This window comes from Cetorhinus maximus, chromosome 5, assembly GCF_964194155.1.
Source record: "Cetorhinus maximus chromosome 5, sCetMax3.hap1.1, whole genome shotgun sequence".
NCBI lineage: Eukaryota > Metazoa > Chordata > Chondrichthyes > Lamniformes > Cetorhinidae > Cetorhinus > Cetorhinus maximus.
The window spans coordinates 61,729,432-61,747,189 of NC_135883.1; the positions used below are offsets into that span (position 1 = coordinate 61,729,432).

The 17,758-nt window shown below is 42.8% G+C and overlaps 1 protein-coding gene across 1 annotated transcript in view; it reads left to right on the top strand.

The window, feature by feature from the left end:
* The window catches only part of LOC144680673 (CUB and sushi domain-containing protein 1-like), a 2,611,816-nt gene that overhangs the window by 1,908,744 nt on the left and 685,314 nt on the right, over nt 1-17,758 (top strand). Inside the window, exon 12 of the mRNA XM_078541910.1 lies at nt 5,175-5,287. Coding sequence (XP_078398036.1) covers nt 5,175-5,287 — 113 coding nt within the window. The remainder of the gene's footprint in view (nt 1-5,174; nt 5,288-17,758) is intronic.

Consider the following 17,758-nt stretch of genomic DNA (forward strand, 5'->3'; position numbering starts at 1 on the left):
TTGGTTAAACAACGCCTCCATTTTAAATTTTCACCTTCACCATTTCCTATCTCTGTCATTTCCCCTTATCTGCACTCATCCAATTCTGGCCCCTTGCACATGCCCAATTTTGATCACTCCATTACTAATGCTGTGCCTTCAGCTACCCATGCCCTAGGCTTTGTAATTCCCTCCCTTAGCCTCTCCACCTCTTTTTTTAATCCTTTAAGATGCTCCTTAAAACCTACTTCTTTGTGCAAGCTTTTGGCCATTGTCCTAATAGTATCTTATGTGCCTCAGCATCAAATTTTACTTTATAAGACTCCTGTGAAGTGCATTGGGATGTCTTATTGTGTTAAAGGCACTACTTAAATGTTGTGTCTGCTTGAAGTCTATTACCATCCTCCTCACTGTGAACTCTATTTCCGAGTTTCATGTCATCTGCAAACTTTGATATTATGCCCTTTATATTCTGTATAGCCAAGCCTAGGTAATTTATTTATATCAAAAAGAGCAGAAATTCGAACATTAATTCCCATTCGAAAGGGCCTGGGAGAAAACTCACGGGCCCGTGTGCAACTTCTGTTTCCGGGCCTCTTATTTCCCCCTGTACACCCCGTAACCTGCCCCTTCAATCATGCATGTTTTTTCTTCCTCCTTTCAAGATACACCAATCACAGAAAGGTCCCAGTAAAATGATAACGCCCATTGTTGCTGTCTGGTTACAAACATCAATATATACAGCATGGGTCATGCTGGTCTTAATATTAATGCAGTGTTAGTTTGTGTGTGCCCTTTAAGTGATCCCACCGGGACTATTAAACAAACCGGAAAGTACAAATTTTATCCTAATAACATTGTGCAATATTGTTAATTTGACAGGAAATTATCCCATGAGCTATTTATAACACTGTGCAGACGATAACACTGATTTTGGTGACTGCCTTGTTAACATATACTGTACATTGGACCATATGTATATAGTGACAGGGCGAAGATTCAATACTTGCAATCCAAATTGCAAGAAAACCTTTCAGGTTTTGTCCTATATATTTCGACCACCTGTTCTATGCAGAAAAAAAAGACTGTATCCATGCTGCAGCTCACAATGTTTCATTTTTGGAAAGTTGTCGAAGGGAGCAAAGGGGGAAGAGGAGGAGGAGAGGGGACGTTCCCATTCACTTGCTGCAGCTTGAACTCTTCCCTCCCTCCCCGGGCAGCAGCAGCCAATGATGCAGCTTGGTACTTCATCTCTGCCCACCAACCCTGCTGTCTTTGGATGATGTCCTGGAGCCACATTGCTCAAACAGAGCGAAAGAGAGAGGGAAGCTAAGTTGCAGTCATACCCTACTGCTGGCCGGGTAGGAAGGGAAGGAGGAAGAGCCACTGAGGATATATAACATATATTATACAGAACTACCCCACCCCAGCCATCTCAGCAAACTAGATCTGGGTCCCCATTCCACAGCCTCTGCAATGTTCACAGTGCCCACTGGGACCAGAGGACAAAGGCTCTGGTGGGGGGCGGTGGGGTGGGAGGAACCTGTGGCCCCATGATTAGCTCCCAGGGGCCGAGTGCTGCCTTGGGTTTGGGCTCACAAACAGTGAGCTTCTCTTGCCCTCCTCCGATCCCATTCCAACTTCTCCTCTCTTGTCTCTTTTCCTCCCCCATCCTCCTCCATTACTCCCACCTCCCACGCGCTCGCTCTCTCTCTCTCTCTCTCTCTCTCTCTCTCCCCTACACCTTCCCATTATGTTCGCTTTTGTCTGATTCCTTTCTGCTTCTTTCAGGCTCAGCTTACCTTCTCTCTCTCTCCCATTTAATAAAAACTGCTGAGTTCATTCTTCACCAACGTGGAGCAGAATGCCGATGGCAGCAGCAACAATAACAATGGAGGATGAGCAGGAGAGATGCTGGATGACCAGAGAGTGCTCCAGATCGCTCTGAGTCAGCTCTCGATGCTCAGTCTGGACAACAATGGGAATTCTATTTATACGTCAACAAACCCAGCTAGGGCAAGGACACCTGCGTTTTGCTGGAGAATACCCTCCAGTCTGACAGATAACTGTTCAGTGCTACTTTCTGCTTTCTATCTCTTTAGGCAAATTTCTTATCCACACAATCACTTCCCCTTCGATCCTAAGGACTCAAATTTTCATATCAAGTCCATTATGTAGTACTTTATCTGTCCTTTGAAAACCAGTATACAGAACATCAACCAGATTATCCTAATCAACCTCTCTGTTACTTCATCAAAGAACTCGTCAGAATAGTCAAACAAGATTTGTTTTTTCAAAAAAAGAATCTGTGCTGGCTTTTAATTATTAAAAATTAATTAAATTACTTAATTAATCCCCAGTTGGAAAAATAATTTTGTCTCAGATTAATGCTTCTAAAAGTTTCCTCACCACTGACATTAGGTTGACTGTTAATTATTGTATTTTGTGCATCAAGACGAATAAAGTATTTTGTTTCCTATATCAAGACAATTGGATAATTTTGTTTTATGCCTCAGAGGAATAAATACATGTCAGATTCTAAGAGGCTACTGAAATTTTTGCAGTGTTAAATTACTTTTTATTTGATTTCATAGCGTATTAATATTTTAAGCAGTGCACCTTGTTAATTATCCATTATTTTAATGTTCTTTCTTCCATACCTATGGTAACTTTTAAAAAATAAATATTATATATAGTTTTTTGTTTCTATTGGTAGTGCACATGTGCACAGTACCTTGATATTGGTGCACATAACAAAATTCATTCCGCAGATGGATGGAAAATATTAGAGGGAGCATTGATCATGGTTGATCTCCTGGATCAACTCCACTTGCCTGCCCTATCTACATTAGTAAGCACGGATACACATCTAGTGGTGGGAATATTACCACTAGAATGGATTTGCTTTAAAGTTGAACTGGAGTTAAATTATGATGGCAGGTTGCATGCACTTGGTTTGTATTCCCTTGAGATTGAGAGGTGACTTAATTAAAATCTTCAAAATAATAAAAGGATTTGAGGTATCGATTGAGAGAGTCTGTTTACTTTTGTATGGGTGTCTAGAAAAAGGGGGCAAAGTTTTAAAATTAGAGTGAAATCAGGAAGCACTTTTTCATGCACAGGATAGTGTAAATGTAGAATTCTCTCCCCCAAAAGGACTGTGGTTGCAGGGTCAATTGAAATTTTCAAGGCTAAGATTGACACACTTTTATTGGGTAAAGGTATCAAGGGATTTGACCTAAAGGTGGGTAAATGGAATTGATCATCCATGATCCAAATTATTGTAGAACAGGTTTGGGGGACTAAATAGCCTACTCTGAAGTATTGTCATCAACAGTCCCAAGGTGTGTTTAATGTAGACTGCTGGAAACAACGCCTCCAGGAACTTTTAAACATTTATTTACTATATAGAACTATGTACAGGGATAGATAAGCATAAGGCTCCTTCCAGAACGATCTCTCTCTGGGCTCTGGACGCACATGATCTGACATCACTGATAATGCATCTAAACTCTTAGCATTATAACTATTAACCTTTTACACTACGTACCCCTGCCCCTGTGTTGCAGGCTAGGTTGACATTCTGCAGTTTTGCTCGTTTATTTTGGGAGTTAGGGAAAATTTTCAGAACTTGTTAGCTTTAACTATAAATATTGGCCTGCCACAAGGACATTAGATAAATTGAGGAAAGTTTATTGCAAGTAAATTGAACATGACCTGTGGAAGAATTGGACTGAATGAGAAGAATACCCTTATCGCGCATCATGCTTAAGTTTTAATGTGCCAAGCTCAATACTTGTAGCAGTCTCTAAGTAAACCAAGTATTTAAAGCTGAGGTAGCACCATTAATTATAATCATAATAGAAAACAGAAGCAACTCACCAATTGTAACGAGGAGCTTTATGCTGAATTATTAACTATACTATTCCGAAACTTAATTATAAATAAATTGAAGTCTGGTAGACAGCAGATGATGCTCACTTTGGGTGGAATTTTACCACCTTATTTTTTACATGCAGGTCGGAGCTATTTCCAGGTGCAAACCTCAATGGGCTTTTGAAAGCTGCCTGCTTGCGCGATCTTCCCGGAGGTGGCCAATTGAAAGGCTGCCTGTGCGAGCTCCATCCAATTAAGAACGGTGAATGGGCTGCGCAGGCAAGAGAGTCAGTGGGAGGGTCTGAGGCTATCGGGTGGGTGGGTTGGCTTGCACGGGAGCTACTGCTGTAGTTGGCAGCCACCAAGACACCTCAAGTTGGAGGCTCCTTCAGTACACTTTTGAATACTTTGAGGTGAAGTGGGGCCACAGCTACTAGGCTATCATTGTGAAGGGAGAACTGTTTCACAGGATGGCCTCCAGCCGCTGCTGTAACTATCAGACACCTATGGCTCCAGGGGACGGAATTAAAAGAGGCCTTCCTAGCACCTTGGCCTGCCATCCCCAGGGTGCCTTGCCATGCTCTGGCCTCAGTTTGAGGCCCATCCGCTGCCTGTAAGATCTCTGAATGACAGCTAGTTGATCATAATTAGCTACCTCAGAGGTGGGATCTTATTGGGTAGATGACCCAACAATTACCTCCTCAAATTGCCCCTGCCTCCAAAGCCATTTTCACGTGGCTTATAAGATCCCACCATTATGTAACTTCCATGTATAATTAATCATAGAATGGTTTCAGCACGGAGGGAGGCCATTCAGCCCGTCATGTCCGTGAGTACAACACTTAAAGTTTCAGTTAAAGTGCATCATAAATGACAATTGTGGCACAAGGATAATGCATTCTAGGAGGCAGATTAATACTAATTTGAGGTTGTTCTCCTTTAATACATGAGATATTCTTATTTTTGCAATGTACAGAGAAGAGAGTGAGAATTCCATTCCAAATTTAAATATTCGATTTAAAAATAAAAGATTTACACATTGGACCACTGAGTTATCGATACGCCTTCTGCTCTTAGGAAAATGTATCCCAATTGGTCAATCAAGGTTTGATTTTTTCTTTTTATAAATTTAAATAAATGTTGATACACTGTGAATTGTTAAATATTTGCCTAGTTTCCAAGTTGGGTCATTTATAATAATTCACTTTTTGAATTAGTTATATATAAAATGGTGAGTAACAGGCATGTTTTCAAGCACATTAAATGCTGTACAATTTTATTAAGTTCACTTAAAATTGCCTGTATTTTTCTCATTTTAGGCTTACCGGTTCAAGTGTCCCTGACTTGATCGTTAGCATGAGCAATCAAATGTGGCTGCATTTACAGTCCGATGAAACCATTGGATCACTGGGATTTAAGGCTGCGTATCAAGGTATTTGTTTTTGCATATTGGCTTTTCTTTTACAAATAACTGTCAGTAGGAGCATGTTTTAATACTGGGACTGATCACATTAACTATCTTCCAATCAACTGTTGTTTGCATCCCAAACCAGTAACCCACCTTGGTGGTGTATTCATGCACGAGCTACAGAAAACAAATTTGGTATATGAACGATTTGGATGAAGGGACCGAATGTATGGTAGTTAGATTTGCTGATGATACCAAGATAGGTAGGAAAGTAAGTTGTCAAGAGGACTTAGGCATATAGACAGGTTAAGTGAGTGGGCAAAAATTTGGCAGATGGAGTATAACATGGTGACCTTCTCCACTTTGGCAGGAAGAATAAAAAAGCAGTAGAGTATTTAAATGGAGAAAGAGTGCAGAACTCAATGGTACAGAAGGATCTGGCTGTCTTTGTACATGAATCGCATAAAGTGAGTATGTGGGTACAGCAAATGATTAGGAAGGCAAATGGAATGTTGGTAAAAGCCAAATACTGCGGATGCTGGAAATCTGGAACAAAAAACAGAAAATGGTGGAAAAACTGAGCAGGTCTAGCAGCATCTGTGGAGAGAGAAACAGAGTTAATGTCTTGAGTCTGTATGACCCTTCTTCAGTGCTAAAGAAAAGTAGAAATGTGATGAAATGTGAATTATAATGTGAAATATAAATGTCATCATAATTCTACTTTTCTTTAGCCCTGAAGAAGGGTCACACGGACTCAAAATGTTAACTCTGCTTCTCTCGCCACAGATGCTGCTAGACCAAATATAATGTCGGCCTTTATTGCAAGGGGAATATAAAAGTGGGGAAGTTTTACTGCAGCTGTACAGGGCCTTGATTAGACCACACCTGGAGTACTGTATTCAGTTTTGGTCTCCTTATTTGAAAAAAAGATATAATTGCTTTAGAAGCAGTTCAGTGAAGGTTAACTTGACTCACTCGTTGGTTGAAGGGCTTATCTTATGAAGAAAAGTTAAGCAGGTCGGGCCTATATCCATTTGAGTTTAGAGGGATGAGAGGTGATCTTATTGAAACATATAAGATCTTGAAGGGACTTGGTAGGGTGGATACCTGGAGGATGTTACCTCTGATCGGGGAGACTAAAACTAGGGGAGGTAGTTTAAGAATAAGAGGCCTGCCTTTTAAGACAGAGATGAGGAGAAATTTATTTTCTGAGTGTTGTGAGTCTGTGTAATTCTGTTCCCCAGAAAGTAGTGGAGTCTGGGTCTTTAAATTTGTTTAAGGCTGGGTTTGATAGATTTTTGATAGGTAAGGGAGTCAAGGTTTAAGGGGGACAGACAAGGAAGTGAAGCTGACACCACAACCAGATCTGCCATGATCTTATTCAAGGGCAGAGCAGGCTCCAAGGGCCAAATGGCCTACTGCTGCTTCTAAGTCCCATGTTCCTGTGTTGGTATCACTGTGCACTGTGGGGCCCTCTGCTGATAGGGGAATAAACATAATTCGCCAATTAACTTTGATAGATATGAGCAAAATATTACTGATTGTACAGGAGTGATAAATATTGAAGAATCTGGAAAAAAAACAAAAATACAACCTCAGGCTGGAGTGGATTTCAACAGACACTGACTGGTGCCTGTTAACTTGCTCAATAGGCCACGCTTTAGCCATCAGCCTGTAAATAAAAAAATCAAATGCCAACAAACTGTTCACCATGAAGATGGAGGCTGTCACAATCCTGCCTGAATCTGTCACAAAGTGTGCAAATGCACTTTCCAAGACAACTCATTGGACGGTGACCAGGTGCATTAACCCTGATTCCCACCCCTCCTTTCCTTGCTCCGGAATCCTGAAGCCAATTTTTGTGCACCCACTGCTACTCAACCTGAAATCGCCAAATTCAGCACAGATCAGAAATTGATTTTATCATCTGCCTGCTGGCAGATCAGCCAGCAGGGATTTTCAGACTAAAGCTGCACTTCAGATTTATAATAGCATTTGCCACTTCTTCACATGAGCTCTGAATAGAAATACTGCTGTACAATCTCTCTCAACTATCTATTATTGCCTCCTTATTATAACATATGGAACTATGAATTACCATATAAGAATTATTTTTGGTTGGATTAATTTTCAAGATTGCGCCTTTTAAGGCTGAATCTTCAAATTAAAGTCAGGAACCTGGTGCATGGATAACTTCTGTGTCCCGAACCTGAGTTGTAACTGTGTCAAAAACAAAAAGCTAAAAGCCACTGAGGATGCTGGAAATACGCTACCTTCAAAAACAGCTCCTCTGACATGTCCTCCTTCTTCCTTAACCGAGGTTTTCCACCCATGGTCGTTGACAGGGCCCTCAACCGTGTCCGGCCCATATCCCGCGCATCCTCCCTCACGCCTTCTCCTCCTTCCCAGAAACATGATAGGGTCCCCCTTGTCCTCACTTATCACCCCACCAGCCTCCGCATTCAAAGGATCATCCTCTGCCATTTCCGCCAACTCCAGCATGATGCCACCACCAAACACATCTTCCCTTCACCCCCCCTGACGGCATTCCGTAGGGATCATTCCCTCCGGGACACCCTGGTCCACTCCTCCATCACCCCCTACTCCTCAACCCCCACCTATGGCACCTCCCCATGCTCACGCAGAAGATGCAACACCTGCCCCTTCACTTCCTCTCTCCTCACCGTCCAAGGGCCCAAACACTCCTTTCAAATGAAGCAGCATTTCACTTGCATTTCCCCTAACTTAGTCTACTGCATTCGTTGCTCCCAATGCGGTCTCCTCTACATTGGAGAGACCAAACGCAAACTGGGCGACCGCTTTGCAGAACACCTGCGGTCTGTCCACAAGAAAGACCCAAACCTCCCTGTCGCTTGCCATTTTAACACTCCACCCTGTTCTCTTGCCCACATGTCTGTCCTTGGCTTGCTGCATTGTTCCAGTGAAGCCCAACGCAAACTGGAGAAACAGCACCTCATCTTCCGACTAGGCACTTTACAGCCTTCCGGGCTGAATATTGAATTCAACAACTTTAGATCTTAAACTCCCCCTTCCCCCATCCCCACCCCATTTCTCCCCCCTCCCTTTATTTTCAATAATTTATATAGATTCTTCTTTTCCCACCTATTTCCATTATTTTTAAATCTAAAACTAAAACTTTGTTAGTCTTTCCACGCCCCCCCCCGCTACTAGAGCTGTACCTTGAGTATCCTGTCTTCCATTCTTAATTAGCACTTTTCTTAGACAATATCACCACCTTCAACACCTCTTTGATCCTTTTGTCTGTGACATCTTTTGATTATCTGCTCCTATCACTGCTTGCTTATCTCCACAATCACCACACCCTCAACTTCTCTCTCCCCCCGCCCCCCCCCCCCACCTTAGACCAGCTTATATTTCACCTTTCTCCTAACTATACTCAATTCTGCCGAAGGGTCATGAAGACTCGAAACGTTAACTGATTTCTTCTCCACCGATGCTGCTAAACCTGCTGAGTTTTTCCAGGTAATTCTGTTTTTGTTTTGTAACTGTGTCGCTCATTCAATGCTATGTTTAATTGCAAATACCCTAATGGCTTTGAGCATTACCAGGAGACAGGAGCTACCTACAGCTTGAGGGCAGACAGCAGCCATGAAGAGGCCTGCCACTGCCTTAAAGAAGGGAACAGGCAGCACCTCAGAGGGCCAACAGCCTCATTTGTGTACAAAATGGCCAGATACAAGGGGAAGTGTACGATTGGCGTAAGATCTCCTAGATTTACCATCCCAGTAAGAGAAAGCTCCTTTGCCCGCTTTGAACAGAACAGCAGTGAACCTGCATGCACCAAACTGTTCAGGTTCACCAATTTCGGCTTCTGAAATTATATGCTTATCCCCCCTGGCCCGTTAACAAGCCCCTCATGGAATTTAATGGGCTGTTAATTGGAGGCGAGCGGATTCCTTGTTCCCGCCCCCGTCACCTCCTTTCCCTTTGAACATTGCATTGCATTTCAAAAGCTGCCGGACCTAGTACTGCTGTCTGGGAACACAATTTCCAAATCGTGCCTGCATCCCTTCCTGACCCCAATGGCAGGTGCAAATCTTGTCCTTAATTTCTAATGATGCTCCATGCAAACAACCCTCTTTTCTGTGGCTGGCCCTTTGTTAAGGGTATATAGGGCCATAACTTCCTGTGGAGTGGCAATTGAGTCACTCTGCCTCTCCACTTGTAGTTCTTTGCTAGAAATCCAGCCGATCCTATCTCACCTGAACATCTGCCTCAAGCCAGGTGATTTCTGTGAGGTGCAGCGAATTTCCATGGACTTCTGTCCAGGGCTGCAGCATCGGAGGTAAGGAGGATTCACGCCCCTGTTTTTACAGCACTAGCTGCCATAAAGCAGGTAATTTTAAAGGGCCAGCCACTGAGAGGCTAGGGAGAAGGTAAATTTATAAGGTAAATGGGCAGGATTGTGGAGTGGGAAGGGTAGGATGAGTTCGGAAATGGGTTGGGTGACCAGTGTGGGGAGGAGGGGTTCGGGTGGTCAGTGGCTGGGGGAAAAAGGTGGTCAATGGTGGGGAGGTTGGGTGGTCAGTCAGGGTGAGCTGGGGTGGGGTCAGGTGGTCGGTGGGAGGGATCGGGTGGTCAGTGGGAGGGGTTGGGTGGGGAAGGGCATTCGGGGGGCGTGGATGTAGTCGGGGGGTAAGGGTGTAGTTGGGGTTGGCGTGCACAGATGGGTTGTGTGAGGTTGTAGTCGGGGTGGGGAGCGCAGTTGAGGTGGTCAGCTGATAAGGGGCTGGGGGTGTAGCCAGGGGATGGGGAGGATGATCGAAGGGGATTGAGGTGTAGTTGGAGCGATCCTGTGGGGGGGCTGAGGATCCCGTGGGTGGTTGGGGCGTAGTCAGGGGTTCGGAGGGCATTTGGGGATGGGGGTGTAGTTGGGGGCCTATGAATGTTTGGGGTGTGCTGTGGGTGTGAGGGTGTACTTGGTGGGGTGGGGGAGCTAGATGGGTGGAGGGGTCACGGTGGGTAGTGTTGGGGATGGTCAGGGGTGTACTTGGTGGGGGGGGAGGGTGAGGGTAGAAGGAGCCTGTGGGTTGTCAGAGGCATGGAGGGAGTCCCATGGGGGGTCAGGGTGGCTCAGTGCTTTAGTTACCCAGACGCTAGAAATGGTTTTAATTTTTCTAATTTTTTCTGGATAATTATTGCTGTAAGGCATTCAGAACCATACGAAGATTGCGATTTGAATTGTATTATCAGATGGTTTTCAGTGCAGGGCAATTGCCAACGGAAGTTTGAATTTCCTGGCAATTGCCGTGCAATCATAACCTGGGAATGTACGGGCAGTGTCCCCAAGAGCATCTTTGCGGTAACCCCCAGATGCACTGCCCCGGGGCTCAGAAGTTATGGGCTTTGGCGTTTAACTAATTTAATTAAGCTTTTCAATGAGATTACAGAGAGGGTTTATAAGGGTAATATGGTTGATGTGGCGTACATGGACTTCCAAAAAGCGTTTGATAAAGTGCTACATAATAGGCTTGACAGCAAAGTTGATGCTCATGGAATATAAGGGACAGTGGCAGCATGGACATAAAATTGGCTGAGTGACAGGGAACAAAGAATACTGGTGAATGGCTGTTTTTCAGAATGGAGAAAGATATATAGTGAGGTTCCCCAGGAGTCAGTACTAGGACCACTGCTTTTCTAGATCTATATTGATGACCCTAGAAGTGGGTGTACAGGGCACAATTTCAAAATTTGCTGATGACAAAAAACCTGGAAGTATTGTGTGCTGTGAGGAGGGATAGTGAAAGACTTCAAGAGGAATAGACAGACGGGTTTGTGAAATGGGGAAACAAGTGGCAGATGAAATTTAATGCTGAGAAGTATGAAGTGGTACATTTTGGTAGGAAAATGAGGAAAAGCAATGCAAAATAATGGATACAATTCTAAATGTGGTGCAAGATCAGAGGGACCTGGAGGTATATGTTCATAAATCGTTGAAGCTGGCAGGGCACGTTCAGAAAGCAGTTGATAAGGGATATGGGATCCTGGGCTTTATAAATAGAGGCATAGCGTAGAAAAGCAAGGAAGCTATGTTGAGCACTAAAACACTGGTTCAGCCTCAACTGAATGATTGTGCCCCACTCAGGGCAGCACACTTTGGGCAGGATATGAAGGCATTGGAGAGGATGCAGGAAAGATATATGAGAATAATTCTGGGAATGAGAGACTTTAGTTACGTGGATAGATTAGCAAAACTAGGGCTGTTCTTAGTGAAGAGAAGTTTGAGACGAGATTTGATAAAGAAGGTATTCAAAATCATGGGGGATCTGGACAATGTAGATCGGGAGAAACTGTTCTCAATGGTGAAAGGGTCGAAAACCAAAGGACATAGAGTTAAGGTGATGACAAAAGTGCCATAACCGACATGAGGAAAAGCTTTTTATGCATTGAGAGGTTAGGATCTGGAATGCACTGCCTGAGAGTGTGGTGGAGCCAAATTCAATCATGGCTTTCTGTAATAAACTTGGAGTGCAGGACTGGTTTCTTGTGAGAAACAGTAAACTTTATTTTACAGACTCCAGATAAGGCTACATGCTTGTTCCAAGATCAAGGCTAGAAAGCTCCGCCCCCAAGATTCCCCACACTTAGGGCTGATTCCTCTATACAGCCACGTGATCCCCATAACAGTAAGAAATGGTTTAACTTACAATCATTACCCTTTCAGAAGAGAATTGGATAATGAACTGAAGAGAAAAGTTTGCATGCTACAGGGAAAGTGCGAGGGATTGAACCAAGCTAAGTTGTTCTTACACAGAACTGGTATGAAAATGACAGACTACATGGCCTCCTTCTGTTCTGCGTCCTTTCTATGATTCCATTGTGTTCAGGGACTTTGTCTTGTCTATGTATTTATAAATCATTGTATTTTAAAGATGACAGCATTACTATATACTTCTCATTCTGCATAGTATTGAGATACTATCATAAAATGTTGCTAGATTTACAATGTACAATTTAGCAGGTATAGGCAAGGATTAGTTTGCCTGGTTAAGTTTTCAAGCTTGTTGATATTATTAAGCGTAAAATCCACGATATCTGGAATATGTATGCATGCTAATGGACGCAGCATTGCCCTTGGCAGAAGGACTCCTTAAAATTCCTAACTGTCACTCCTGCAATATCATAAATCCTGTTATGTTTCAAACCTGCCTAATTTCTTTGGATATACAAATGTTTTAACTATATTTGTCTGTTTGATGCTGGTTGGCATGATTTGCAGGATGCTGGCCTGGCAGACTTATGTTCTCATTGCACTTCTGGTCAGGAAAATTCCAAATCCTAGTTAAACTTTAAACTTCACAGAAGACCAGTCAGCTTTCTTCCAAAAATAAGTGTGATTTAGTATCTTCTCGGGTGGTTCATTAGATGGTCTAATTTCTGTTAGCAACAGTGCAACATTATTATCTCTGCAAGCTTTCAAATTGGACCCATTCAAATGAGAGGCATGTGATATAGTTTGTATTTCTGTGAAGCCAATACCATTTTACATTGTCTCAAGTATGGGGTGTAATTGACCTATTAGCGTGTTATTAGTGAGTACTTTGAGAGCAATAAACACTAAGGGCCGGATTTTCATGCTCCAGTACGTGTCAGAATGGAGGCGGGGGAAAATTAAAAATGCCAGATAGCACCCAATTCCGAGATTCCCACCCACATTCCCATCTTGTTTGATTTTTATGACTCCGCGATAGGGGTGCGGATAATGAGCCCACAGTCGACAACCCCACCTCTGCCTACTCCATTGTGGGGGTGGGCATTTTAGGCCCTCCAGAGTTTTGATGAAGCTGAGCAGGCTTTTGTAGCCTGATGTGGTTCATGGTTCCTCAGAGGAGTCATGAACTATGGGAGATGCCTAGCCTGGATTCTAGAACTTTTTTAAAAGTAATAAGTTTAAATTTTTTTTTTAACCAACCTCTCATGCCATATTTCGATTGTATATGATAATTTAAGTATGTCCACAATCAATGATGGGGCTTTGTTCTTAAAATGTAAGTGACCATTAAACTGACTAGCATTGCAGAAGTGTTCAGATTCATTTGAGCACGTACAGCCTGCTTCAAATATTTCAATGTATTCAATTTTAGAACCTTTGTTGACAACAGCTGTGCAATGGAATTATTTGGACAAGGTTAAGAGGTCTCAGAGGATTAAAGCTTTCTTAAATCGGTGTATAAATGACTATATTTTATTCACAGTTTTATGAGCCTTTCAAAGGCTTCCTGGTATTATTATTGGGCTCATTGGTTTGGTATCTAGTGGATTCTGGAAAAGTGGAGGATGCTTGGGGTGCAAGTTTGTAAGGGGCATGGGATGTTTTGAAGCAGCTTGGATGGTATGGAGGAGAAATTGGGTGTATGGAGGGGGCATGGGTTGTAGTAAGGTGAGGAGGCTGAGAGCTAGGGGGACTAACAACAATACATAGAACTGGGTCGATATCCCAGTGGACCGAAGTAGGCCTTCTAACCTGTCCATCTTGAAATTTGCCCATCCCCGTTGCCACCTCAAGCCTGCTTAGGGAGACAGTGGGCCTGACTCTAGCTGGTCCCCACCTCCTTGGAATAAAAATATGAGCAGATGGGTACTGCCAGGATGGAGGTGGGATCAGGGAGTCGGTAAAATTCCAAACTCCTGATTGCTGCTTCAGAGATGTAAATCCAGCCCTAACTCACAATAAGCTATCATTTAAGTGTACAGGGCTTTAACTTAAATCATTGAAATGCACTTTATTGTAATATCAGGGTATCTGGCTTGAAAACTTCTGTCACACTTTCTCTGCAAGATAGAATATGATCTTGTTTCTCTTCCATGCTTCTCAGCATTTGAGCATGCCTTTCTCTCATCCGGCGGAACATGCTTTAGGTTTATGCCATAACGAAGAAACTTTCTTATATGTGCAGCCTATTAGCCTGACTCTCAATTCCTTACCAGGGAAATCAACTAAATTTGAGGGAGGGGGGCATTGGGGGTGGTGGTGCCGCCACTCCACTGCTGTCAGACATACTAACCCAGAGTGATGGGGAGTCACTCTGCTCTCATTCCCCACCAAGGAGCATCAGGTACCTGCTACCCAGTTTGTCTAACGACCAAAACATGTCTCCCTGGCAAGTGAGGAAATAAGCAGTCAGTGTCTGTTGTTTCTAAGCTGACAGGTCTGGCAATACAAATTTGGAACTGTGAATCCTCTGTGCCAATGCCAGCAATCTGATAACTGAACTAGACTGGTGTGCAGTACTCCGAAGTGCTGTTGATTGACCACACAGCTTGTTTCATTGGTAGAGACTGAAAAGAGAACCTATGGTGGTAATCATAAAGGCTTTACCTGTTCAGATTATAGCAATATGACTGCACATTCTTGTGCATCCCTAAGGCCTGACTCCACCATGCCCTATCTATACTCTCTGCGCTTAGGTAAGTTAGCTGTACCTTATAGAAAAAGTTTATGCATTCTATTATCAGGAAAACATTAATCCTACTGGTGTGGGCCCCCCAAGTTTGTTTTTTTTAGACTGTTAAATATAGCGACTTTAAGACAATTGTGTTTTATGCTTTAAAAAGTAGGCACGCAGCAGATTAATTTTGTTAATCATTAGATGGTCATGGATTCAGCATGAAAGAAAGTTTTGATTAGAGTTTAGCTTTGATCTAAATGAGGCCCCATCATTTTAACAGACCCCAAAAAATATAATGCTCAAAACTGGTCCCAACTGAGTCATTTTATCTTTACTGTAAGTGTGCATGAATTTATAAGACTGTTCCTACCACTACATTAAACCACATTTGTCTAATTCACATTGAGGGAAACATTATTATTTCCAGCTTCTAGCAATATGTAAGAAAACTGGCAGAATTTTATCTGAGGTCACAGTGTTTCATTAGCATTACTTGAATGTTAGATGCCCGAAGACAGAGCCGCAAATCACTTGTATAATGGTGAAAAAAATGCAGGCTAGGAAGAGATATGCAAGTGACTCTGAACCTCACATGAAGAAGTTTAGACCTAAGATGATTAGTTCTGATATCATTTGATATCAGTTAATTAAGTGTAAATGAAATCAATTAATAGCTTGCAGTGAAATAATGCAACTAAACAGTTCATTATGTCCCTCATTCATTTAGGTCCTTGATTAAAGTTATAGATAGCAGGAAGTGGGAATGTCTGGGACATAATTAATTGTATTAAGTTTTGGGTCAGCGCCAAGATTTTTAGATTGTCTGAACTAAAATTAACTAGTTGTTCCCAAGGTGTAACAGAAAAGTTTTGATACTTAATGATAAAATTCTTTGATGTCAGACTGTTTATTCTCCCGCCGTCTGTGGTTCACTCTCAATCTCTACCATCATGATCTGTGTGCACCTTAAATTATTCTCCTTCTATCATAAGAACATAAGAAATAGGAGCAGGAGTAGGCCATTCAGCCCCTCAAGCCTACCCCGCCATTCAGTAAGATCATGGTTGATCTGCCCCAGGCCTCAACCCCTCTTTCGTGTCAGCTCCTCATAGCCCACAACTCCCCGATATTTCAAAAATCTACCTACCTCCTCTTTAAATACTTTCAGTGATCTAGCCTCCACAACTCTCTGGGGTAGAGAATTCCAGACATTCACTACCGTCTGAGAGAAGAAATTCCTTCGCATCTCAGTTTTAAATGAGTGTCCCCTTATTCTGTAATTATGTCCCATGGTTCGAGATTCCCCCACTAATGGAAATAACTTCTCAATATCTACCCTGTCAAGCCCCCTCAGAATTTTGTATGTTTAAATAAGATCACCCCTCGTTCTTCTAAACTTCAATGAATTAAGGCCCAACCTGTTTAGCTGTTGTTGATAAATCAACCCCTTCATCCCAGGAATCAGCCTGGTCAACTTCTTTTGAACTGCCTCCAATGCCATATATCCTTTCTTAAATACTGGGACCAAAACTGTATACAATACTCCAGGTGCGGTCTCACCAACACCCTGTACAGTTGTAACAAGACTTCCCTATTTTTAAACTCCAAGCCCCTAGCAATACAGGCCAAAATTCCATTTGCCTTCTTAATTACTTGCTGCACCTGCATGCTAACTTCTTGTGTTTCGTGCACAAGAATATTCAGATCCCTCTGTGCATCACATTTTTGGAGTCTCTCCTCATTTAAATAATAGTCTGCCTTTAGATTCTTCCTACCAAAATGCATGACCTCTCACTTTCCTACTTTAAACTTCATCTGCCAAGTTTTTTCCCACTCACTCAACCTATGTATATCCCCTTGCAGATTCCTTATGTCCTCATCACAACATGCCTTCCCACCTATTCTTGTATCATCAGCAAATTTGGATACATTACCTTCTGTCCCTTCCTCCAAGTCATTAATATAGATAATAAATAATTGAGGCCCTAGGACTGCTCCTTGTGGTAGTCAATTAGTTACGTCTTTTCAACCTGAAAAAGAAATCTTGACTCTCTGTCTTCTATGTGTTAACCAATCCTATATCCATGCTAATACACTACTCCCAATACTGTGAGCTCCTATCTTGTGCAATAACCTTTTATGTGGCACCTTCTCGAATGCCTTCTGGAAATCCTCCACCTCCTACCCTCAAAACTCACTTTAGTCCCAGCTGCTTCCATGCCTTTGGCAGCTCTTAGATATCCGTGTTCTCACTTCAAGAGTAATGCTGCACAGGTGCAGTTATCCGAACATTTTAAGAGTCAATATAAGGAACTCAGCTATATTCACTGATGCTGAGCATCATTGGGCAAATTGACTGCATAGTGCTGCATGGGACTGCCGGCTTTGAGATGAAGGCATGTGGAGGAAGGACGGATTAGATACAGAAAAGGAGAAGGGAATTCAGCAGCTGGAAAGATGATGGCAGGGAAAGGAGGCTTTTGAATTCCAGACACAGGGGCAAACAAGCAGATCTCAGAGGGCCAGCGTGGGTGAGCTAGCGAATACCAAGAGATGGGGGAATTCTTGTTAAAATGGCTGAATGGATGGGAATGCTTCATAGTCATAACAAGGATTGGTACCTCAGACATTCAGGGCTGGAACAATCAGGAATGGGCAGAGAGAGGGATCTTGAGATTGAAATGAAGGGGACCTTCGATGCTTTCTTATTCCTAATTATCATTGCCATTTAAGGGGATGGCAGTGTTGGAAAATGGAGCGCCTTCCAAATATTTGAATTCACAACTTCAGAAGACCTTCTCTCCTCTAACTAGCAATTGTGTAAATGTTTCAGGTTCTCTCATTTGTCATTGTTATAAACTCTCAAAAGGGGAAAATAAGTTTAAGTGCCCATTATTGACAGTTGAACTCTTGGGCCCAGATTTACGCTACCAAGGTGGGTAGTTTGAGTCGGCAAATTTCCAAGCTTGGCACACCCACCTTCAAAAAAGGACGCCAAATGTAGCAATCTTCACTCAGAGTGTGGGGTGCAGGTGCAAAATGCAGTTTGGCCTGCCGCCCTTGG